The sequence below is a fragment of the Brachycentrus maculatus genome, unplaced genomic scaffold (genome assembly GCF_059751285.1).
Source record: "Brachycentrus maculatus isolate JH-2025_06_01 unplaced genomic scaffold, ASM5975128v1 h1tg000055l, whole genome shotgun sequence".
Lineage (NCBI taxonomy): Eukaryota > Metazoa > Arthropoda > Insecta > Trichoptera > Brachycentridae > Brachycentrus > Brachycentrus maculatus.
The window spans coordinates 2096938-2123163 of record NW_028280809.1 but is presented as its reverse complement, the minus strand read 5'-3'; the positions used below and the strand labels follow the sequence as shown (position 1 = coordinate 2123163).

Sequence of the window (26226 nt, the reverse complement as noted above, 5' to 3'; positions counted from 1 at the left end):
CTCAATCTGATAACTGCAACGATTTTAAGACATAATTTCGAACAAATTCATATCACTTGAAGATATTAAGTTGGCTACTGAGCTAGTTTTAAGTCAAATTTTGCATTATTTTGTGATCTCTTAACACGTTTTTTTTTAATCTATTGTATTTACAATATTAACACTTTTAAAAAAAATTATGAATAATATTCTTCTTATTATTTCTTCAAATGTATAGTGACACGTGTTTCGATGCAACACCGTAAAATGATGCGGAATGCATCGAAACACGTGTGACGATAGATTTTAAGAAATAGTGATATTTACCAAGTAAAACTTAAATTAAAAATGGATAGATTTTACTACAAAATGACCACCGAGCAAATTAATTAAATTATTTTAATACTTAAATCTACCGTTTCTCATCTCACGATCTTTTATATTCAAAACGATTAATAAAACGAGCTTAATTTAAAATTAAATTAAATTATCGTTTTTAAATGGTACGTTTTTGTGCTACTTTTTCAACGCTATTATTTTCGTATTTCAACATACGAAGCCCACAGATAAGTACTTGGGGTATGTTGGAACGTCTTAATCTGAATTCAAATATACATAATATATCGTTTTATCAATGCCCTTTCGATTACCAAAGGGACGGACCGTACGAGAGATACATTCTTCATCTCGTTTCATACGAGATTTACGGTACTGTGAAATTGGTATTGTGTCTGCCCGTTATGTTATTGTAGGTTCTAATGAAATATGTCTTAATGTATTCATGTACCGGTTACCTCTGCCCGGATTCATTAAACGGCTCGTTTTGATAGATTGACGTAGATCTATGCAGAGAGGTGCGATCCATTCGCCTAACAATTAATGACTAATCACCCTGTGGAATAGACCCTTTACTTGTAATTAATTGATATACATACATCGCTCACTCCTTTCAAGAACGTCATAAATCAAAAAACTTGATTTTTCAGGAGATCGTTTTTAAAGTTTAAAAATGAAATAAAATGTATTAAAAATAAATATCAAGCCACTAATTGAACTTTTTACTGTGCAACAGATCTTTTTAGGTAAAACCTGAATGTTGTGTCTCCATTTGAAAAATATCGAGTATATTAAAAAAAAAAACAATACCTTTTCTTCAAAATGCAAAAACAACACTTTCTGCCCTGTAGCGGGTAAATATTAAGTTAAAAATATGTCACTTTTGCTGGGATATAGCACATTTTCTGGGCATTCCGAAAACAAGCATAAGTGAAAATTGACGATTTTTGATATATGACGTTGTTGAAATGAGTGAGCGATGTGTTTTTTTGACATGTCAATATATGTAGATATGGAAAAATATGGAAGTTAAATGGAAAATAAATAAAATATAAAGCATATAATTCTTTTATTTTTTAATTATTTCACAAGGCTTGTAAAATAATGAAAATATTTTAAATTTAAGGAAAAACAACGCTATCGAAAACATTATAAGTGATAGTATCTGTCAAGAAGCAAGCTATCCGCCATGAGCAATTTTCATTATTGCGTGAGTTAGTATTACTTTCAACAAATGGCGCTGCCATTGCGACCAAGATGGTTTTTTTCAACAACATAAAAAACATACTTTTACCTTAAAATCCATCACAGATGTTTTTACCTGTGAATAACTTTAGGATATTTAAGATTTTTAACAAACGAACATATACGTTTTCAATATATTAAATTGATTCTGTACATTACCAAAATATTAACAGGTTTTTTGAATCTGAATGCTACTCTTTAAAACCGATTGATTTTTTAATGTTTGGGCAACATTTTAACTTCTTCAATATCATTTTTCACAAACATTACACTATGCTAATTCACACTTCAAAATTACCTTTCATGCACCATAATTCATAAATATACAACTTTCCTCGATCGTGAATTGCATACATAAAACATATTTACCATTTTCCTGAAATATGAGGAATTATTTTCCTTTCATACAAACAGCTCCCATATTTTATGTAACTCCCACTGAGATATATAATCACACGTCAGAATATTTTTCCCCTGAATATAATATTCATACCACTTTTTCTTTGTATCGTTTATCGAGAAAAATAATTTATGGATGCCAACACATGTTTATATTTTATATCAAATACACAAATGAATAGCTGTGAAAACGTATATCAGATAACCTGATGAATATATATATATATAAATATATATATATATATATATATATATATATATATATATATATATATATATATATATATATATATATATATATATATATATAATATATATATATATATATATATATATATATATATATATATATATATATATATATATATATATATATATATATATATATATATATATATATATATATAAAATATAGAATTTTGTCTAGCCTCCAATATAACAAAATTATGATATAAAATGTTATTTGCACTACAAAGCAGGGTTGAAAATCATGATTTAATAAATAATAACATTGTCTATCCACCCACCAGTCTGATTATGTCAGTAACGACGAAACCCAGTCTCAAATCAAATAAAATATATGAAAAAAAAATAAAACAATGAAATAAAAATAAATGTAATTAAAACTACATACATAGTTGTAATTTTATTATATAAAATGCAGTTCTACTAAGAAAGGTCAGTACAAAACGTATATTTTATTTATTTTTTGTTTGCTGTTCTCGGGGATCTGGTGGGTGTTTCCACTTTCCACCCTTTTTCCGCGCTGTCCATTTACTAGGAATTTACGAACTTCATCACTCCCTTATTGGTCCGCATTAAAGTGCTGTGTTGTAGATAAAAGAGGGTTGATTTTTATTCCGGCGTTAATTTTATTTGAAGGGTTACACGTCTAGATACTTTTCGGAATACATAAATCTTCATAAAGATATTTATTTTAGAATTTTAGCGGCATTCCTGCGCGCACAATGTTCGCATTTCTGAACACCCATATTACTAGTCATAAATATGTACTGCCTACAAAAAGTTTACTTCGCCGGCTAAGCTTTTAAGAGCTTTTTGATGTTTAATCTAAAATCAGGAGTAAACACACTCCATTTATAATCGGTTTATCACTTCTCCCATTTTATAACACTCTTAATCCAGCATTTTGGGTCAGCCGTTACAAAGCTTACTTCATTTTTTCACATATCTTTCGACTCGAGACAAATTGAATCACGTGACCCTACTTTCGCGCCCAATTAATTTAGGTTTGTAACTGAACGACCCATCTGTCATTTCCAGATATTTCTCTTTTGAAACATTGAAAAAGTTCAAACGTGTTATTACATAGAAGAGAGTATACCAGAATGTATATCCCATCGAAATATTAACAAAACATTATGAAGTACACACAAGATTTCTTTTCGCGTGTCTGATCTTTAGCAACATTTTAATCTCAACTTACCATCTACAATCATTGTAAATATTGATAAAATAGTGATCAGTATTCGATGATAGATTTTCAAAAAAATATGTTCATGTAAGGGACATTAACTGAAAATTAAAACAGTATTTATTTAGTCAAACTTCTTAATAAATTGAAATGTAGATCGGCGGATTTAAAGCTATAAAGCGAATCTTTACTTATTGTTACTCGAAATCATAAAACTTATCAATTGTGATGTGAATATACTTACCTCTTATAATTGTTTAGTTGTCACCAAATACGTATATCCATCTCTCGCATACTGTCTTTATATTTTCTACACATTACAAACCTCCCATTGTATCTTCTACACATTTGTGAACTGGCAAGAATATTAAAAAATCAAATCAATTATTTCATTAATTGATTTGGCAGTAACTTTGTGGTAATATCTACCCATTTTTAACCTTAATTACACTTGGTAAATACTACTTGATATTTATTGAAATCGGTGTTTAAAAATGATGCAAAATCCATCGAAACACGTGTCACAATAGATTTTAAGAAATAGTGGTATTTACCAAGTGAAACTCAAATTAAAAATCAACTTTGAACACAACTTACATTTAAAACGTTTTGAGTGTGTCCAAATACTTGTTCACAAATCTGGATTACCATTAATTATAGAAGTTATTTTTCAAATTATTTTTAGTGATTCAAGTACAATGTTTTAAAATTGGATCATGTGTCGCTCACTCCTTTCAAGAACGTCATAAATCAAAAAACTTGATTTTTCAGGAGAACGTTTTTAATGTTGAAAAATATAACACAATGTATTAAAAATAAATATCAAGCCACTTATTGAACTTTTTTCTGTGCAAAAGATCTTTTTAGGTTTACCTGAAAGGAAACCTTTTGGTTTTTTCTCCATTTGAAAAAAAATTGTGTATTTAAAAAAATAATAAAACAATACCTTTTCTTCAAAATGCAAAAACAACACTTTTTGCCATGTAGCGGGTAAATATTTAGTTAAATATATGCCTCTTTTGCTGGGATATAGTACATTTTCTAGGCATTGCGAAAACATGCACAACTGAAAATTTACGATTTTTGATTTATGACGTTCTTGAAAGGAGTGAGCGATGTATAGAACTTCCAAGAATTCGAGTATTGTGGTTGTCAATCATGGGTAGAGTTGGTGAATGTTACACGTGTGTAAGCCTATGACGTTCGTAAGCCCCGTAAATTCCCGGACTTATACCATATTCTTCTTCATCTATGTTGAGTTGTCAAAAAAATAATACAACTTACATTGTTAAACATGCAATTGTTTCAATCATTTATGATAGGTATTCTAATTCTAATCTAATAGAAAGTTCATCTTACGGGGTATCTCCATTTACCAGAATCTTGAATTCCGCTTAAACAACGCAATTTATGTCGACACCAATTTGTTCACCCAACCCTTTCACTCCCTCCCCCCTTGTTTGAGAGACATTCCTTTCAACTCGTTAACTGCTGTAATTTTTCGACCGTTTAAGCAGAGATTATTTATAAAATATGTCGCATTTTATCGCCCGCTTCTGTTAGTAAATCCGGTTTATATAATACTTACGGTTTTATTCGCTCATTTTTATCTCGTCATTACGCCGCAAATCGCGAGAATAAATGCAAAAATTATTCACTTCCGAAGAAATTATTACGTTTGCCTTATCTGGAATGGCGTATATCTTGAATCTTCTTCTTATCCGTATCCGCACCCACTGATGCATAGGGCACACGAATAAATTGATGTATTGTTAAGTTGATCGTTAATTATATGAAGGGAAGGTGATCAGTCGTACGCAGGGTAATATTAAATAAATTTAGTATTAGAGTAAAAAAAAACACCTGTATTAATTTAGCTATTTTTATACTTTTTGTCCGCCCATAGTATAATGGTCAGCACGCTTGGCTACCGTACTGGAGGTCCCGGGTTCGATTCCCAGGGGGCGTCAAATAAATATCAGTGATTTTTTCACTCTAATATTTATTCAATACTACCCTGAAGCGGAGGGCTGATCACCTTTCCTTCATGTGTTAACGATCAAGATAACACTGGTTTTATATGATGCTGTGGCCTACGCACCATCGGGGTGTGGATAAGGGTTTGAATGAAATGAAATACTTTTTATAGCGTACAAACTAAAATATTGCACAAACGATCTGAACTCGAATATATCGGAAAAAATATCACTCGCTACATATCCGGCTTTATTGACAGTATTATTTATTTGTAATTATCAATTTAATAATGTTTCGATTTATATTAATTATAATCAATTAATTACCATTAATTATTTTCTTACTAATGATATATTTTCCAAAGTTAATGTGTAAATATGTTCTCTCCTATGAACTGTATAATAATGATTTTTCACATTCAAAGTTATTTTTATTTAAATACAAATAATATTGTTGGATCTAATTATGTTAATAATATTATTCTGAAGAGAAGGATTTTAATTTAAATTCTACTTTCGAATGATACTTTATAAAGCTTTAAATATTCAAGAATTGCAAAAGGAATAGTACAATTTATACAATATATTGAATTGAAGTGTGAAGAGTCTAAGTATCTATTTACCGATAAGCCAAAAAATAATCTTTTCTAAATAACGTATAATAAATTATGTTTCCAATAACATAACCATTAGTATTCGCATACATTTTTCAGAACTACAAATAACTGAATAGATTCACATCTTTGTTCTTTTTCCTTTTTAAATATTAACGAAAATATTGCGAGATAAAGGAACATATCTCCATTACAATATTTATTGACAATGGAATATCCGAAGCTCCCTGCGGACCTATAGTGCTCAAATATGCATAAATCGTTACATGACCCAACCCAGCCCCCGGCCTCCAAAGGGTTGATACATAAAAAAACCTTTTTGAGTAATTACTCTCACTTTTCTCGGCAAGTCGGATTCCGGAGTACGTCGATTTGTACTTTAGGAAAATGACTGCGATTTTTCTTCCACCATACTTAAACTTTCCTTCACTCGTTCTAAGTGGTGATATATTTACGTCACCTTACAAGTCTCGCGGAAACTCTCCCCGACACTACAACGAACTTAGCAGTTTTTTTTGCAGTATATACATATATTGTGAAACGGGTCTTGAATATTTTAAAACCAGGAAGTGAAAATGGTTGCCCGCATTAAAATTTCACCTGAAAAATGTGTGCAGATATACAGGCTCACGGTGTGAATATGATTCTAAATTTACAATGTAAAATATCCAGTGGCAGCCGTAGCAATTTTCCTCGGTAAAGCTAGACTCGGAATCACACACAATTTTTAAAATATGTTCTTACCTTAACGACTTTTCTAATTTATTATTTATAGAATAAAATAACAACTGTTTAGTTTTTTCCAGAAAAATTTTATTTGACCAGCAACCGGGTTTCGTCGTAACCGACTTCATCAGATTGGTCTGATGATGTCGGTTACGACGTGATGTCAGTTATGACGTGTCAGTTACGGTGACCCAGTCTGATAGTGTCGGTTACGACGAAACCCGGTCGCTAGTCAAATAAAATCTATGGGGAAAAAATATAGTTGTTTTTTTATTATATAAAATGCAGTTCCATCTAGAAATGTCAGTATAAAACATAAATCTAACTAATTATTCAATTCCTTAGAATTGTTTGAATAAATTTAATATTTGCTTAAAAAAAATACGAAACACAATTTTTTTTATTAAAAGGCGAAAGAGTTATTCGTATTGGAGGGAAACAAGAGTATTTTTCATAAAATGCTGCCTTTAGACGTACGCGCTTTGTCGCCGCGCAAAAAGTACTGTTTGTGTGACGCAGGAAAATACGTATTTGTCAGCTGTGTCCGCGGTAACTTGTACGCACCTCGCTTATCTTTGCCGCCCATTTATATGGCTTTTATAGGCAGGTAATATGGTATATTTACAAATAATTTTACTGATTGATCCCTCTTTTTGTTCACAGAAGATCCGCGCTTTCCAGCAGTCCGTGGACGACGCGATAGCGCGCGTGCAGGGCGCCGAGGCGGCGCGCGCGCGCTGGTCGCCGCCGGCCGACGCGAACGCGGCGCGCGCGCAGGCGGCCGCCCTGCGCGCCGGCGCGCCCAGAGGGCCCGCCGGCAGCGCGCTGCTGCGCGACGTGCCGCAGCAGCTGGCCGCGCTGCAGCGCGCCAGGGCGCACATCGCGCCGCACCTGATAGCTGCCGTGGACGACCTCACATCTAGGTTTGTCTATACCTATTTTTGTGGACGACCTCACATCTCGGTTTGCCTTTACCTTTTTTTGTGGACGATCTCACATCTAGGTTTGCTTATAACTATTTTTGGTGGACGATCTCACATCTAGGTTTGTGTCCAAACCTATTTTTTGTGGACGATCTCACATCTAGGTTTGCCTATACCTTTTTTGTGGACGACCTCACATCTAGGTTTGCCTATAACAATTTTTGGTGGACGATCTCACATCTAGGTTTGTGTCCAAACCTATTTTTTGTGGACGATCTCACATCTAGGTTTGTAAATACCTATTTTTTGACAATTTTCTAACCCATCGGAAACCAACTGCCACGATATGGCGCCTAAGAATATTTTACATTAGCATATCAACCGCGGTTCAAGCCACACCTCCGTCCGTGGGTGATTCATATTATAAAGCTACTTTCATGTGATATCTACAAATCAGTAAAGAAAACTTTTGGTAATGCATTGTTTCTTGTTGAAATGTCACTTGTAAAATGTTTGCTTTGCTTTAAATTATAATAATACAAAGGTGAAATAAGGATTAGCATACAATTTTACTTTCTTTTTACGCAATATATATTTTGTTTCAGGGCGAAGGTATTGCAAATCGCCACCGAGGAGAGAATCAAGCAGTTGGAGGAGTTTGGCAAGGACGGAGGTGCTACTGCGGCGCAGGGCTTCCTGGCCGGGTCAGTGGAGCCTCCCTGGGAGAGAGCTGTCACCCCTAACAAAGTGCCTTACTATATCAAGTAAGCACATACTACATAATACTTTCTCATATTCCGACGTATGCCCAAATTCACAAAACCTTTTTTATAATATTTTTTGACATCTCATCAAAGATGAAGAAGAATATGGAAGTCTGGGCATTTACGGGGCTGACGACCGTCATAGGCTGGTTTAAGTGATCACTTTACACATGTTCACCAATTCTTGACATTATTGACAACCACACTACTCAAATTCTTGGAAGTTCCATATATATATATGAACCAATTTAGAAATCTTGTTCTTGAATCACTAGAACTTCACTAGAGACATCTATTGGTGAGATGTAAAGAAGCTTTTTACTGAGCAGAAACTCTTATATTAGTAAGTGAGTTCCGAATCCTGGATTATAAACACACACATTATAATTATAATTATAGTATTTGGACACACTCAAAATGTTGTAAACCTTTTTTAAATTACAAAAAAATGTTAGTATGTAACCACTCACTGAGTTTTATGCGTACCAGTTTCGAGACGTACCCGTCTTTTTTTTAAATGTTAATATTTATGTTTTTATTATTTACACAAATATTTCAATTTCATACTATTTCTGTGAGCCTAAGCAGCTCATTATTAGAAATAGGTATCAAATTGTGGTAGAGCGGGTTCGAACCGTGAAACTCTGACTTAAGAGTCAGCAACACTAACCACGGGACCACAATCCGATACCTCACGTTAGGACAATCACTACAACAGCATGCAAACAAGACTACATGTCACTACCATCGCACTATCCTCACACTTACAACTGATTGGTAAAAAATAAAATAAATACTAAAAGAAAAATATATTAAAGTAAATATTTCTTCAAAGGCTTTTAATACAAAACCAAATTGAATTTTGAACTTGCACCGATAAGTCCATTCAAAATCGTATTTTTTAAAATAAATTACTATGTGCTTAAAATATATATAAACGAAACCTAATTCAATTAAAACACTATAATTTATATCCACCTCTGTAGTATATTGGTCAGCACGCTCGGCTACCATACTGCAGGTCCCGGGTTCGATTCCCGGGGAGGGGATGAAATAAATATAAGTGATTTTTTTCACTCTAATATTTATTTAATATTACCCTGGTCTGGTACCTGAAGCGGAGGGCTGATAACATTTCCTTCATGTCTTAACAATTAAGATAACACTGTGTTTATATTATGCCTAGTCTTCAAAACCGATGAGGGTTCGAAGATGATTTATATCCATTCTTAGTCACCATGACGTAGTCGGATAGACACGTTTGTAGTTGCAATTGTTTTTGTTATTAAAAAAATACTTCGCCAAACGAAACATTAAATGTTTGTTCCAGATTAGTGGTAATATCCCAATTTATTCAGAAAATACATCAAACTAATAAGTAATTTAAAATATTCAACTTGATAATTCTTGAGCTATTAAATTTTATTAATCAATCCAAAGGAATCAAAGAAACTTATCATTTCTGCTTAAGATAATTTCATGATCAATATTTAATTAAGTTCTCAGTTTTTGAAATTAAATTTATCAAAGTACTTAATAATATCCTTTCAATTTTCTTATTACGAAATTCTTTGAAGGTATTCATTAAATTTACTGAAAAGTACATTACTTAAATGATAGTATAAAAATATACTTCAACTAAATAATAATAATAAAAAAAACCTTTTCCGCACCCCAATGGTGCATAGGGCACTGCGTCATATAAACGCAGTGTTATCTTGATCGTTTACGCATGAAGGAAAGGTGATCAGCCCTCCGCTTCAGGTACCAGTCCAGGGTAATATTGAATAAATATAACAGTGAAAAAATCTCTTATATTTATTTTACCCCCTTGGAAATCGAACCTGGGACCTACAGAACGGTAGCAGAGCGTGCTGACCATTACACTACGGAGGCGGACAATTACTAACCTGATAAAATAAACTTAACTTCAGTAAATAATAAATAAACTAAACTTCAATTACTAACCTGATAAAATAAAAATATGTTAGTCAGATATTGATTATTTTGAATAAATATTATAAATTACATTGATATACATATATATACCTTTAATATATCTACTAAGGTGCCGTGGCGTAGTTGGGTAGACGCTCGACTGCGAAACTGACATCGCGGGTTCGATTCTCACCTATCGCAATATAAATTCAAGAAAGATTTATTTTTAATTGGTCTGTGTGTTTGTGATGAATTTTTAACATTTACATTCCCCATCCTTACTATCCTACCTAAAAGTAGAGCCTATGCGGGTTATTCCTTTTTTTAATTAAACTAAATATAATTTATATTTAAAGCAAAAACTTTGTGATTTTTCATTTTATAATCAAAATATAACTTTGTTTTAAAATCACTATAAATATTTCATTATAACTTAATTATAATGTTTACCAATTTCAAAGCTAACCGCTTCTTTTTCAAGACTGATTAATACTAAAATACTATCTACTTGAACAAAATTCACAAATTTTTGGCTGTGAGGCAAAAGAGCTTGGGTAGATCTCAAGTGCCTTTATTTTTTGTGTTGATTAGCAGTCAGAGACGGATGGGATCAGTATGTAATTTATTTAAAAAAAAACTGTAAACTAAAACCTTTGTTGTGTCATTCGTCTTCAACTATCGTTTTTCTGTTTTTTTATTATTTATCGCGTGTGCTTGACATTTTCAAAAATAAATATTACCGGAATATATGTATGTGTGTGTGGGTGTGCGCATGGGTGTGTACATGGGTGTGTGCTTGCTTATATGTATAACTTATGAAATGGGGGCTACCCTTTATTAAATTCATGAATCAGTAACCCATTCAATTGTTTCAGCCATGAATTGGAAACCACTCACTGGGATCACCCCAAGATGATTGAGTTGATGAACTCCCTGGCAGATCTCAATGAAGTTAGATTCTCCGCTTATCGTACAGCCATGAAGTTGAGAACAGTACAAAAGGCTCTGTGCAGTGAGTATCATGATATCCCAAGCTTTACACATTGATTGCAACTAATTAATTTGCCCATTGAATTTGCAATGCAATATCATTGATGTCGAGCCGTGCTATCCAGTATTGCCAAATTCATTGAGTTGTAATTACATCAATTATCTATTGTCTGTTTGATCAAGAATGCAATTTTCTGAGTTAAGTTACTCAATACAATACTGTTTACTTTTTAATAACTACCACTCTAATTTAGAATATAAATTATAAATTTCATTGATTGATTAAGTTTTACTGATAAATACCAAAAAAAAAAAAAAATTACGGTGTTTGAAAATGATGCGAAATGCATTGAAACACGTGTCACAATAGATTATTTATTGATTTGGCATTAACTTTGTAAAATGACATGTTGATTATTAAATATTAAACGCTTGTTAATACAATGTCTAATGACCACTCTTTAAGTTTTATTTCACACAACTAGTTTTAAAAACTACTGATGTTTTCATCACAAAAACTTACAAGCAAAAGATCATTCAGGCACTGGTAGAGGTAGGTGAGGTAATAACTGGTGGGAAGGGGGTTAAAGGTGGGACTTGGTTTAATGGAAAGAAAGACAATAATGGTGAGGAATTTAGGAAAATCAAATTATTGATTATCAATACATATTCAAATTAATGCTTTATCAGTATTTAAATTGATGAAACTAGTGAAAGATATTAGCATATTATTTCGTAAAAACTTGAATTATTGAATAATAATATGAATCCTCCCTCCTTTCTTTCTAGTGCATATGCTGCAACTCCCGGCTGCTCTGGAAGCCTTCGACGCCCACGGCCTCCGAGCCCAGAATGACAAACTTATTGACATTCCTGACATGATCACCGTGCTCACTTCTCTGTATGAAGTTATCGCAGCGGAGAATCCAAGCCTCGTGAACGTCCCCCTGTGCTTGGATCTCGCTATTAACTGGCTGCTGAATGTCTATGATAGCCAACGCACGGGGCAAATTAGAGTATTGAGCTTCAAAGTTGGACTGGTCCTTCTCTGCAAAGGACACCTTGAAGAAAAATACAGGTAATATTCTTCTTCTTCTTTTTCCATGTTCGCTCCCTAGGTGAATCATATGGCCAATATGAGACGTCTCCAAGTCACTCTGTCAATGCCCATCTCCTTGGCATCCTACCAGGTCAGTCTGGCATCCCGAAGTTCCACTGAGTAAAGTCAGTGAATGGTCGTCAGCGGTCTTCCGGGGGCGCTGGAATCCTTGGCGTTGATTACCTTTCCTTCATGTTTACTAATATCAAAATACATATATACTTATAATATTACACTTACTTAACCATCATTCAGACTGAACGATTTTATATCTTTTGTTAATTTTTTATTTTATTACTTGTAATGAAAATAATAGGTATATGTATATTATTTTCATCTCTATTGACTGATCTAAATTTTATATATTTTTTATTTTAAAAACATTATCAACTCTGCGGTATGGCAATATAAACACTCTCCTTACAATTCATCATTCACTTTGTGTAACACCACTTAAAAACTCTACCTTACGATGAATGACGAGAAAAGTGTTAAATTTTATATTGTCATCAATATAAAATTAAACAAACATATTCCACTTTTATTCTCATAAATCTGATGTGCAGGGCTGATCACCCTGCCTCCATATATAATCACAATCGAGTCAACACCACGTCGATCCAATGCATTGCCCTATGCACCACTTGGATGCTAATAGGGGCCAGAATTTACATTAACATTACACACTCCTGAATTTCATAACGGATATAAAAACATATTTTTCATTTCTAATCCAAATTTATTTAAAAAAAGAATACCACTTGACAAGAAATTTTCATAGAAAACTGCAGTTCAATATTTTGTGAAAATTATGTTTTTGATCATTACTTATTCAGAATTTTTCCGTTCACAGATACCTATTTCGCCTCATTGCCGACCCGTCATGCATGGCCGACCAGAGGAAGTTAGGACTGCTCCTCCACGACTGTATCCAGGTACCGAGGCAGCTGGGAGAGGTGGCCGCCTTCGGGGGATCAAACATCGAACCATCTGTGAGGAGTTGCTTCGAGAAAGCTTCATCTGTGTCCAAAGACCGAAACTCTACTCTGGACAGAGATAAGGGTAAGAACCCCCATCTTGTCAAACTTCTTAAGTTTTTTTTGCCCTTAAAGCAGTGGGTCTTAACCTGGGTTCGATGGAACCCCAGGCGTTCGGTGAGTCAGTCTCCTGGGTTCGGCGGAGGTCAAAATTCACACCCGACTCATTGATTTTTCCAATAGATCTAGTATACTGTATGAAAGGAATATATCAAATATTATGCAAAATGATACGACACACGATATATTCATTTATCCAATAGATCTAGTATATTATTTAAGAGGAATATATCAATCTAACAATACATTTTTCCAAAAGGGTTCGGTGAACGGGCATATGAAACTGGTGAGGTTCGGTACCTTCAACACGGTTAAGAACCACTGCCTTAAAGTATGATTAATCAGAATTTATCAGGATATTGACTCGGTATGCATTAATATTTCAGCTATTAACCAAGACGGTGGACCTTAATGCAGTTTAAACATTCCTTAGTAGGGAAAACAATGCATGGTATGCACACAGAAAATTATTGTTCATAGTTACAATTTTGAAGTACCTACGTAACTATTGTTTTTTTTTTAAATAATGTATTGTTCAGTTTTATGGAAATGTCTGCAGATCTAACACCTTAATTTTATGTTTTTATGCATTAATCTGTAAACCCTCTATTTTACCGATTTGCTTATAGATAAGAAGTAAGAGAGAAGTAAGAAAGTTAGAAATAAAAAAAATACATTACAAATACCTAGACTTATTGAAAATTTATGTTTCTTGAACTTATTTAGCAATTGTTGTACTTGCAACACCAGTTTTGTATCACCCAACTACGCTAAGGCTAAGTCTGTTTTGTGATGTCCTGTTTTGACTGCAAATTGGCTAGATTATCCACATGTTTACTGTGCTTTTTCCCCACTTTTGTGAAGCGCCGTGTCAAAAACGATTTTAAATTCAATGGATTTTATTTATTTTCTAGAATCCAAAGATGGCAGTAAGGACGGTGACCGATCATTAGACCGCAGCAGTGTTGGTGAAGTGCAGACTATCGAAGCTGTACATTTTCTCCATTGGCTCCAGAGAGAACCCCAGTCCCTAGTGTGGCTACCCGTTTTGCATCGACTCGCAGCGGCTGAACATGCCAAGCATCAGGCCAAGTGTAATATCTGCAAGGAATATCCCATCATCGGCTTCAGGTAAGTCATTCCAATCAGTTTGTAAATAATAGCTAGAAAAAAAAGAACCCAAAATACTGAAATGCTATCATTGAAAAATTCTTTTAGAAATAAATTTTTTACATAATTGTCTTATGTTAGTGCGATAGATAATTCTTTTAAGAAGAAATACTTTGATAATATACATACTAAATTGGATTTATTTGCTAATTTGATTTGTTTTACACTTCAAATGTTAGTCCATTGTCCTTCTTCTTCTTCTTCTTTTTGTAGATCCTAGGGATCTGTTTGTGCCTCCGCATGTCGCTCTTGGGATGTCGACTTTCAACTATCTTTCCATCTTTTCGGAGGTGTGCCTGGGGGTCTGCGTCCATCAGGGTTGCCTTGGAGGGCGATACGTGGAAGTCTGTCTTCTGACATTCTGTTTATATGTTCCTATTAGTTATTTTTGTTTAGTCCATTGTAATTATGAATAATTCAATATGTTAGTTAATTTCTTAAACTATGTTTTTTCCCTGAAATAATTTAATGAATATATTTGATTTTTTTACAGATATCGCTGTTTGAAATGTTTCAACTTCGACATGTGTCAGAAATGTTTCTTCAGTGGCCGCAAAGCTAAGAACCATAAGTTGACACATCCTATGCAAGAATATTGCACAGCTGTAAGTACCATTTTTTAAATTTGCATATTCCATCATCCTAAATGTGTAATATTAGTGGCCTAGGCATTACTGTTTTAAAAACATAATTGAAATTTGTTTTCATTTATTTTCAGACGACATCTGGTGAAGACGTTCGCGACTTTACCCGCGCTCTTCGTAATAAGTTCAAGTCTGCGCGCTACTTCAAGAAGCATCCACGAGTCGGGTATCTTCCCGTGCAAACTGTCCTGGAGGGAGACGCCTTGGAGTCTCCAGCGCCCTCGCCACACCACCAAGCAGCTCAGGTGATGCTCAAAATACATTCTTTAGAAGTGTTCACCAATGGTGTTTCATTTATTTGAAATATAGCTACATCTAAATCATAAATGTCAAAATTTTACTTGTACCAATATGTTTTCTTACGCATCGTAATAAAAATTAGAGCACTTAAAAGTAAAAGAAAACATTCTCTTCTAACCCTTATCAGCACCCAATGGTGCATAGGGCACTGCATCATATAAACGCAGTGTTTTCTTGATCGTTAACACATGAAGGAAAGGTGATCAGCCCTCCGCTAAGGTACCAGTCCAGGATATTATTGAATAAATATTAGAGTGAAAAAATCACTTTATAATATTGAATAAATATTGAAGGGAACGAACCCGGTACCTCCTTCTGGAGGTCGGTATCCGAACGTGCTGACCATTAAACTACTGAGGCGGACAAATAAAAATTAGAGCAAAAAAAGTAAAAGAAAACATTGATATATTATATTCAAAACACATACTTTAATCTACTTACAGATAATCAAACAGTCTTTTTATACATCAGCCGTCTCATAAAACCCAATCAATGACCACTTGTTGGTACACTCCTTATCCTTATCCGTACATCCTAACAATAGCACGTTAATAAATGCATTCAAATTTTAAAACAAGCAGCAGTTTTTCCTAACTAGCTAGATTACAAAATAATGTCATTAGTACCATAATGTCTGTTGAACCTTTTATGTACTGTGTTTTCTGACAGACTTATTGACTACTATTAGTTAATTAATTAATAATTTTTGTACATTCTCAGGCCCACCATATGTCCGGGCCTGTTGGCGGCCAGTTTCCAGCGGGCTCCACATCTACAGATGACATGCACTCTCGACTAGAGATGTACGCTTCCAGACTTGCACAAGTAGAGTTGGGAGAAAGGCAGAGGACTAATTCTACACCAGACAGGTAAATCATAATGAAAAATTGATGATTATGGCCTACTTTGGCTCATACTCCTCCAAAAATTTAATATTTTTTTGTTTGTTTATTATACAATGATTTAACTGTCTTACCTTTGGGTAAGTTCAAGAAGTTCATTCAAGAAGTAGGTAAAAATCCTCAGGTTTTTTTTTCGTATGATTTCTCAATATGTAACAATACTTATTTACAGTGTACCAGACAAAAATTTTAAACAATAGACCCTTTGGTTAACCAACCCTCAACATAAGATGAAGAGGGTTAACCCTCAACATAAGATGTCGCCAGATAATTTTTTGTAATATTATTCTATTGAATATTTTTGGTATTTTTTATTTGAATTGTATTTTCTGTATTTTTTGTGTTGAATGTAATACATCGATCAACATAATCTCGATATATGTATTCTGTAAATGAGGTAGCCAGCGATATTGACCTCGAAATACTAAACGCTCCATATGACATATTCATGTGGGTTGGGCAGTTAATATGACTGAAATAAATTTTACAGTGACGATGAACACCAGCTGATTGCTGCTTACTGCCAATCCTTGAATGGATCTTCTTCAGTTGGACCCAACTCTTCAGCTGGAGACTTGGAGCCTCCACGCAGCCCAGTTCAGGTCATGACCATCATTCACCAAGAGCAGCGAGAGGAGCTCGAAGCTGTGATCAGGTCAATATCTATCTTATTTATCTCTCTATAATAATATGAAGAAGAGGAAGTATGATTTTTTCTTAACTTGCCACTTTTCTAGAGCTAAATTTTACTTTTCTTTCTACTTTAGGGAGCTGGAAGAGGAGAATGCTACCCTGCAGGCTGAATATGAACGACTTCGTGCCAAATCTACACCAGGCTCTACTCCTGAAGAACAACATGCCGGGAATGAAAACCGTGGGGGGCACGCTCCTGATCAGGTAAGATGTCATGAGGAATCATTATTCTTATTTTCATGTTTGCAACATTCAATTATTACATTTTATAGCACGTAGCGATAATATAATGGAATCTCACATATTTATGCCTAATTATCTATTTCCATTTATTTTTAATTGTATCATATATAAGACAATAAAAAGAGAATTAAGAATATAAAGCTGACTGCTATAAAATCTGTATTTAAATCAACATTTTTACAACAAGAAAAATTGTTACCTTACCTTTCATTTTAATGACAATTCATGTTTTAATGTATATTAAATAACGTTTTAACATGACATTTTTAAATATACAAATCGATGTTGTTGTGTTACCCAGGATATGATGGCTGAAGCTAGACTACTGCGCCAACATAAGGGAAGACTCGAAGCAAGAATGCAGATCTTGGAAGATCACAATAGACAACTTGAAGCTCAGCTGCAAAGATTGCGCCAATTACTCGATGAGGTTTGTACCTTATGACTTTTATTTTGAATTCCTTTTTGTTTAAATCTCTGTAATGAATAATCCATCCTTTTCTCCAGGTTATTGGATCCCATTTGTGAAATGCCCAATAACATGATATGTACCATAGAACTTTGATGTGTTACTTGAGCCCAGTACAAAATAAAATTAAATCTGTATTTGGTAGACCAATTGTACACAATAATGAACGTATGGTGACAATAAGTGTCACCTGTCAGGGAAAAAATGAATCATGTCGATATGTTCATTATTGCACACCAAATACAGATCTAAATTTTTTTTTGTACTGGGCGCAAGTAACACATCTAAGTTCAAGCAGCCCCGTTCTAAGGTATTATAGATAAATTCAGTTTCTAAAATTTTACTTGTAATACACTGCCAAATAATACATTTATATTTTTTGATGCACATAAAATATTCTTACTTCATAATTGGTATGTTACCTTGGCACAACTCCTGTGCAGATAGGGGCTAAATGACATGGGATGAACTTGCGAGTATTATTTGACATTAAGTTTTGTAATTAACATTCCAGCAGCCAGGCCAAGGGGCGTCACCAGCTCGTACAGGAACATTGCAAACCAGAGCTGTCACTGCTTCTCAACTGGCTACAGACTCTCCAGCCAAGATGCACAATGGTGTCTACCACGACAATATCACAAGTCAGTACTTCAAATAATAGCTTCACACCACTATTTGCTATTCTTGTATAACTTCAGATTAATTATCACATTGCAAACACCCACCTTACTAATTACATCAACTAATGAAATTGGTTTAAGGTTAAGCTTTACTTCTTGATTATAGTAAACGGATACTGCACATTCAATGACATCTCTTTTACCTTTCATTGCATGTTCATCAATTAAATTGGTTAAAATAAACATGAGACTTGAGTAAAAATCCAATATAAAAAAATACAGTAAATGATAAACTTAAATTTATACTGTTACACAACGTTATTTTATCAAGTTACCATAGTTAAACATATTTCATCATTCTTGCAAGTCTTTATTTTTTTTTTTTAATTATAAATATTGAAGACTGCTTGTAAATATTTTTAATAGTTTTAAAACCTCAGAATGTTCTTCTGCAGACTAAAATGGACCATTCAATATAAAATGGACCATTTAATATAAAATGGACACTAAAAACACTCTTTGTAACATCCTCCAATTTAGAACTATAAATTTCAATGTTTAGTGATTTAAAAAGGGTATAGAAAAAACATTATTTAGTAGATATATATGTACAGTAAGCGAAATGAAACATACAATATGAGTATATTTAGAGCATTCACTGTACAGTTTTCCTGATGAGTATTTAAATGAATAAAATATATTTTAAGTACATTTCGTGGGTATACTGTCAAAAAACGTTAACTCTAAAATCCCTGTTATTTAAAGCTTTTAGCCTGAATAAAACACCTGTTATTAGAGTTAAAGTTGAATTTACTTATAATACCACATAAGCATGACATTTCAAACTACTTAGTGTATTTTACCAGTTTATAGAATGTTGAAAACTTTATCATCAAAAACATCAAATCAAAATTGCATATTTTCGAGTTAACATTTTTTGCCTGTACACCCATATGTTCCAGTACGTATTTGGTGCACAAATGTTCTTTCTTTAGAAAATGTGTATTGTAGGATTAAAATGATTCTATGTATTTTACACTGTAACAGTATCACCTACTTACTTACCTCTGAATATATTTAACACTTGGTGGTTGGGTTATTAACCTTGGTTCCACCGCATTGGGTTTAGATGGTCGTTGGTCGGACACGGGAAGGGAAGCTTCGCTGGAGAGGCCCCCGCCGCCGCCTCACGCCCCGCAGGCCGTCGGGGCACTGATGCACTGCGCAGGTAACTACCACACGCACACCAAACCTAACTAATCATGCATGCACAAAATCGGTGGCAATTCAGTATTTAACATTTCATTCAACCTTTCTGGGTGTAAATGAACATCGGTGCGAATTTTCCTCAAAGAGGAACGATTTCAATGTACCTCGAAGTCCGTCAGTCAGTTGTTAAGATGTAACTTGTATAGCCATTGCTCATTACATCTATGGATTTTTTTATATGTGTTTTACATATATTTTGTGAAAAAAATTATTCATGTAAAAAGAACCCACTCCCCAGAGAAAGTCAAACATCAATCATTGTACTCCCGGAAAGGTTAAGATTCTTAGACATTTCACAGCTGTTTTTTTTTACATTTTCTGGATTATTATTTCAATATATCAGACAATATTGAAAGCATCAGCATCTGAGGTGATGTGATTTCAGGAAGAATATATGTGGTCATAAAATATAGGTTAAAATTGCAGATCTATGGTAGGTATAACTTTCAAAAAACTTTCTCGCTTGCAGCATTTCAAAATGCAAATAAAAATAATTAGTTGGGCATATTTAAAAAAAAATATCAGTTTTTCGTTTTTGAATTATGTACATAGATCATTTTTAATTAAGTATTGTATTTTATTTATTTACCAAGCATTATTTTATTTTTCTAATAAACTTTTTTATTCGCAAGCTACTGGGAGGATCCCCTAAGGTAAAAATAATTTTCTCAGTGAATACTAAAAATGCTCATTGTAATTTAAGTAGTTATTTTCTATCTATAACAAAAAAAATGTGATTTGAAATCTGTTTTCAGTGTCAGATTTTCAAATTAAAATGCTCACATTACAAAGCTTTTCCAAAACAAACTTCCTTATAACCCTGAGACGTACACATTGGCACATAGTGAACTAAATTAAATGAAATTATATTCCTTGTGATTGATCTTTAAGACAACTCCTGTACTTCAAGTATCCGTACAGGCTGATACTAAATAAATGTTAGAGTGGAAAATTACTCCCCTATTTTGACCTCCCTGGATCTTCCAGTATGGTAACCAAATGTGGTGACCATTACAGGGCTGAATATAGACATTTTAGACATTGCAATAGTACCCAGCATAAAAAACGCTAGCAGTGTTCCGATAGTTTTCCTTTTCCGATGATTATGATACGACAAAGAGATAATTAGCAAAGCCAATGTAAAAACAGGTTGTTCAGATTTATTTAACTTTTTTTTGACAATTGTATCCCCGATGCCTACTCTGGTATTTTATGAAACCTTTCCGTTTCAATTTGCAGGTGACTTGGGCAGAGCCGTGGAAGAATTTGTGACCGTCATGACAGAAGAAGGAGGCAACGTCCCTCCGCAGTATACCAATGGCAAATCTATTCCTCAATAGATTCTTCTTCAATGCAAATTGGTGCTTGTTGCAGATCAATCAAAACATAATATAATGTATCCCTCGGAGTAAAGAAAGCAGAAATCAAAGTTATATTCATAGTATCACGGTGTAGTAACGTCAAATAATTATAACCTCAATATTTGTACATTTCTACTCTTGTTACAAAACTAAATTTTTCACCTACTTTTAGTTTTTTATCTGCTTTTTATACACCTTTCTCCCGTTACTGGGTAAAGTTAATCCGTTACGAAATGTTAATGGAAATAACTAAAACGAAATTATACGAAGTTGTTTTTACATTCTTATAATATATTAAACTTTTAGATATAAGGCAATTATAATAAACTTTTTTATATAATATTTACTGAAATAATTGACTCAGTCTGCATCAAACATAATCAGTCTCGTCATTAGAGAATAATTTACAAGTAGGTGTTTGTTTTTTTTTGTAGAATAAAGATGACATTGTTGTTACAGACATCCAGTTACAAGATATTGTTTATATAAGTAGTGTATTCTCTTTATTAACAAGGTGACATTTCTGGACAGCGGTATCTTAACTAACCCCCTTTTTTATACAAATTTTAATTTTAATGACCAAATATAACAATTAGATTTATAAACTTTAAATTTGTAACTCAATAAATTGAGATCAAAAGTAACATATCTTTGATAAGATAAAAAAAATAACGATTGAAAATAAGCGATCATAATCCGTTTCATCTGATGTAGCAACTGAATATAGAGACATGTTTGTGAAGATTCATCATATCAGAAAGGAAATATTCCATATCATTCGGCATATCCAACAGAATGTGCTGCAATATTCATTGTGTATCCTTGTTAAATTAAACTTAGTGAAATATTGTGTAGTTAGATTCGACTCATATTAATGCATTGGCACAAATATGGTTTTAAAAGTTGAATTGTAGGTTTGATCAGTAAATATACATATCTATGCTTGATGGAGCTGTGGTCATTTGCCGTTTGAAAGGTATATTACGTTGTTGTTACGTTTGTACATACAGAATCCATTATTATCACCAAAAAGTACATGCATGATTCTTAACATATTGTGTTCACACATGTACATAAAGTGTATTGATTATGAAATAAAAATAATGAATCCATTTAACGTTTGTTTTATTCTAATGTAATATTTATAAACTTTATAAAATTAAACATCTCTGTTTTAACCACTTTTTATTATTAGTACACTTTAACCAACCGGTTTCGACAAGAACCTTGTCATCATCAGGGTTTATTAAATTCTAAAACATTAAAATACTCAAAGTTAATTACATTCCCTTACCAAAAACTTCCACACACTCCGTACACCATATGAAAATATAATTTAAAAAATATGATTTAAAAACTCCTAAATGTTATTTTTACTGTGCATAGTGTAGCAACTCCAAATAACAAAAAAAGTGGTTAAAACAAAGTTGTTTAATTTTATAAAGTTTATAAAATGTGCCACAAAGTATCTGCGTAAAACATTCAAGAAATAACATTTATAAATTTATATCCAAAAATAAAGTACGTATGACATTATCAAATATGTACTCTGCAAAAAACATGTTGCCATTTGACAAATAGTATCACAATTTATTTATTTTTATTTTATAACAACAACTGTACTTACAGGTCCCAGGTTTGATTCCCAGCAGGGTTGTTACTAATACTATTACACTATAATATTCTTACTATCTTATACCGGCACCTAAAGCCCATGAACGATCACCAATTAGTCAATTAGTCCATAATCAAGACAATGCTGCATTATCAGAATCAACCCTTTATGCACCATTGGTTAAAGTTAATGTTAGTATGCATATGACCACTAACCGAGATTTTTATCTACCGGTTTCGAGACATACCTGTCTATTTGTCAGGACAATCACTACATCAGCATGCAAACAATACGTGATGTGAACTACTGTTTGCATGCTGGTGTAGTGAATGTCCTGACAAAAAGATGGGTACGTCTCAAAACCGGTAGACAAAAATCTCGGTGAGTGGTTATATACTAACATTACAAACATAAGTGTACAAAAAAATAAAAATAAGAACCATATTATTATAATGAAATGGTAATTATTACATTATTAATAAGTTACAGAATTTAATTGAGTTGGCGATTTTCAAATACAAAAAACACTTTTCGAGTACGAACGGTTAAAATGCCAATTGATGAAACAAAAGATATCGTGGGTATACTGGCAAAAAACGCTAACTCTAAAATCCCTGTTTTTCAAAGCTTTTAGCCTGAATAAAATACCCGCTATTAAACAGCGAAGCGAAGGGCTGATCACCTTTCGTTTGTGTAAACGATCAAGATAAGACTGCGTGTATATGGAGCAGTGCCCAATGCACCATTGGGGTGCGGATAAGGGTTTACTACTACTGCTGAAACTTTAAGTTGAATTTACTTTTAAGACCACATAAATATAACATTTCAAACTACTTAGTGTATTTTAACAGTTTATGGAACATTGAAAATTTTATAATACATAATAATAATAATAAATCCCTTGCCGCACCCCAATGGTGCATAGGGCACTGCTTCATATAAACACAGTGTAATCTCGATCGTTTACACATGAAGGAAAGGTGATCAGCCCTCCACTTCAGGTACCAGTCCAGTGTAATATTGAATAAATATTAGAGTGAAAAAATCACTTATATTTATTAAACCCCCCTGGGAATCGAACCCGGGACCTCCAGAACGGAAGCCGAGCATGCTGACCATTACACTACGGAGGCGGACAATAATATATTATAATACATACTGCATATTAAGTAAAAATTGCATATTTTCGAGTTAACGTTTGTTCCCAGTACACCCACGATATATTCTGCAAGTAACATTTATAAGGCTTACGGGAAAAAATCAAAAGATCAATTTATGTACTACAAAATTTGTCAAAATTTTATTTGGGAAATCACCATCGCAGTGGTAGTATGCCAAACGAGTCAATGCAAATTAATCTGAGTCAACACAAATGAAATAATGATTTTGCTAAAATTTATACCGGTCTATAGCAGGTCAATAATGAGTCACTTCACTAAAAAATTAATCACCCACATTGAAATTCTAAAATGGGCATACAGTAGGATGTGACCCTGAGACGATATTGCTCAAACCATATTGTGATCCAATAGATAAAGAAGCATGAAACTTTATACAAATTTCAACTGATCAGTTGCTCGATTCAGCCGTACCTTCGAGGTTCATTTCACCTATTTTAAAACTTTACTAACCCTTATAGTGCTGAGCTTATTTTCACACATTTTGCATATATTGCTAATTGCTTTTCATCATCACTACTTGACGAATTTGACATTTTGTAGGTAGAAATAAAAAACTTTTACTTAAAAAATACAAATATCAATGTTAAATTCACAGCAAAATAATTTTAAATGGTTATTAACTTATTAAAAGCGTTATACATGCGCGCGCTAAGACACGTCCGTACAGGTCGATACCTAAATCAAATTGCGCAATAGTCGGTATTCCGACGCTCCGCACTTTATACGCATTAATAGAGTCGATCTATCGACGGTTCGCACTCTAAGGGTTAATTAATAATAAAGTTTCAAAGTAGGTCAAATGATTTACGGTACCGTAGAACAGGGCTACTTGAATTTTGATGTGTTACTTGAGCCCAGTACAAAAAAAAATCTAAATTTGGTCTACAATAATGATCGTATCGACATGATTCATTGTTTCCCTGACAGGTGACACTTATTGTCACGATACTTCGATCGATACCACAATCTAAATATTTTTTTTGTACTGGGCTCAAGTAACACATCAAAGTTCAAGTAGCCCTGTTCTAGGGTATTTAATTAACTAGAATTAGTTATATGTTAATAACAAAACTATACGATGATGCTGGATCTTTTGAAATATGTATTTGTAAACAATTCCATACAAAGTCCATAACAATTGCAATAAACATAAATATATTTCCAATCATAGAATATTATACTCATTATATTAAAATGCTATAAATAATTGTCTTTTAAGCATATTAACTTAAAGTGTAGTTTATACACACTTAAAGTAAAAAGTGTAGTGGTTACACACATTTGGCTACCCTGCTGGAGATCCCGGGTTCGATTCCCGATTTGAGTAAAAATATATATTAGTGTTTTTTCACTCTATTATTTATTTAGTATAACAGACTGGTACGTTAAACGTAAGACTGATCACCTTGCCTCCGTATGATTGACTTAAAGTTGCATTAATTTGACGCAGTGCCCAATGCACTATTGAGTGCCTATGAGGGTAAGAAGAAGAATAATACTTCTTAATTAATAAACTAATTGTAAATTGTAAAATCGTTACAAGCTTTATAATGTTTAAAATATCTATTATATCTTGATTTATAGCCTTTAGTGGTTAAATACGGTGTTTGTATTCATTTCAAGATATTTTTATACATCTTTATTCCTACCTAACGGTTTTTTTTTATAAAGATCTCAGGAGCAATTGCAAGCAGAATGTGGCAGGTAAAATATCAGTATTTCTTTTTTAATAATAATAATATCCTTTCCCTGCTCATAATAAAGTCGTAGTATATATTTTTTATACTACGACTTTATTATGAGTCCGCCTCCGTAGTGTAATGGTCAGCACGCTCGGCTACCGTTCTGGAGGACCCGGGTTCGATTCCCAGGGGGGGTAAGAATAAATATGAGTGATTTTTTCACTGTAATATTTATTCAATATTACCCTGGACTGGTACTTGAAGCGGAGGGCTGATCACCTTTCCTTCATGTGTAAACGATCAAGATAACACTGCGTTTATATGACGCAGTGCCCTATGCACCATTGGGGTGCGGATAAGGGTTTTATTATTACTATTACTATTATATATTTTTTATACAAAAGTTACATTTCAGTTGTTAACAGCTTTATAAATAAACAAAAAAAAATGAGATTTCTTGTACATTGGAATATGCTACCTACCTCTGCTGCTTACCCTGATTTAAAACTATCCAATATTCATATCCCTTTATAATATTGAAATATTTAAAAAAAAA

The 26226-nt window shown here is 33.2% G+C and overlaps 1 protein-coding gene across 9 annotated transcripts in view; it reads left to right on the top strand.

Annotated features, from left to right (window-relative positions):
* The window catches only part of Dys (Dystrophin), a 762481-nt gene extending 740172 nt beyond the window's left edge, over positions 1-22309 (top strand). For 6 of the 9 annotated variants that reach the window (XM_088278115.1, XM_088278116.1, XM_088278111.1 and 3 more), the window contains 15 exons: positions 7374-7633; positions 8239-8397; positions 11211-11347; positions 12115-12403; positions 13278-13486; positions 14436-14652; positions 15185-15296; positions 15410-15580; positions 16356-16504; positions 17028-17192; positions 17305-17434; positions 17775-17903; positions 18457-18583; positions 19692-19790; positions 21071-22309. In XM_088278115.1, coding sequence (XP_088134241.1) covers positions 7374-7633; positions 8239-8397; positions 11211-11347; positions 12115-12403; positions 13278-13486; positions 14436-14652; positions 15185-15296; positions 15410-15580; positions 16356-16504; positions 17028-17192; positions 17305-17434; positions 17775-17903; positions 18457-18583; positions 19692-19790; positions 21071-21171 — 2454 coding nt within the window. In that variant the 3' untranslated portion in view covers positions 21172-22309. The remainder of the gene's footprint in view (positions 1-7373; positions 7634-8238; positions 8398-11210; positions 11348-12114; positions 12404-13277; positions 13487-14435; positions 14653-15184; positions 15297-15409; positions 15581-16355; positions 16505-17027; positions 17193-17304; positions 17435-17774; positions 17904-18456; positions 18584-19691; positions 19791-21070) is intronic. The other 3 variants (XM_088278110.1, XM_088278114.1, XM_088278113.1) reach the window with 3 other exon arrangements.
* The last annotated feature ends 3917 nt before the right edge of the window (positions 22310-26226 follow it).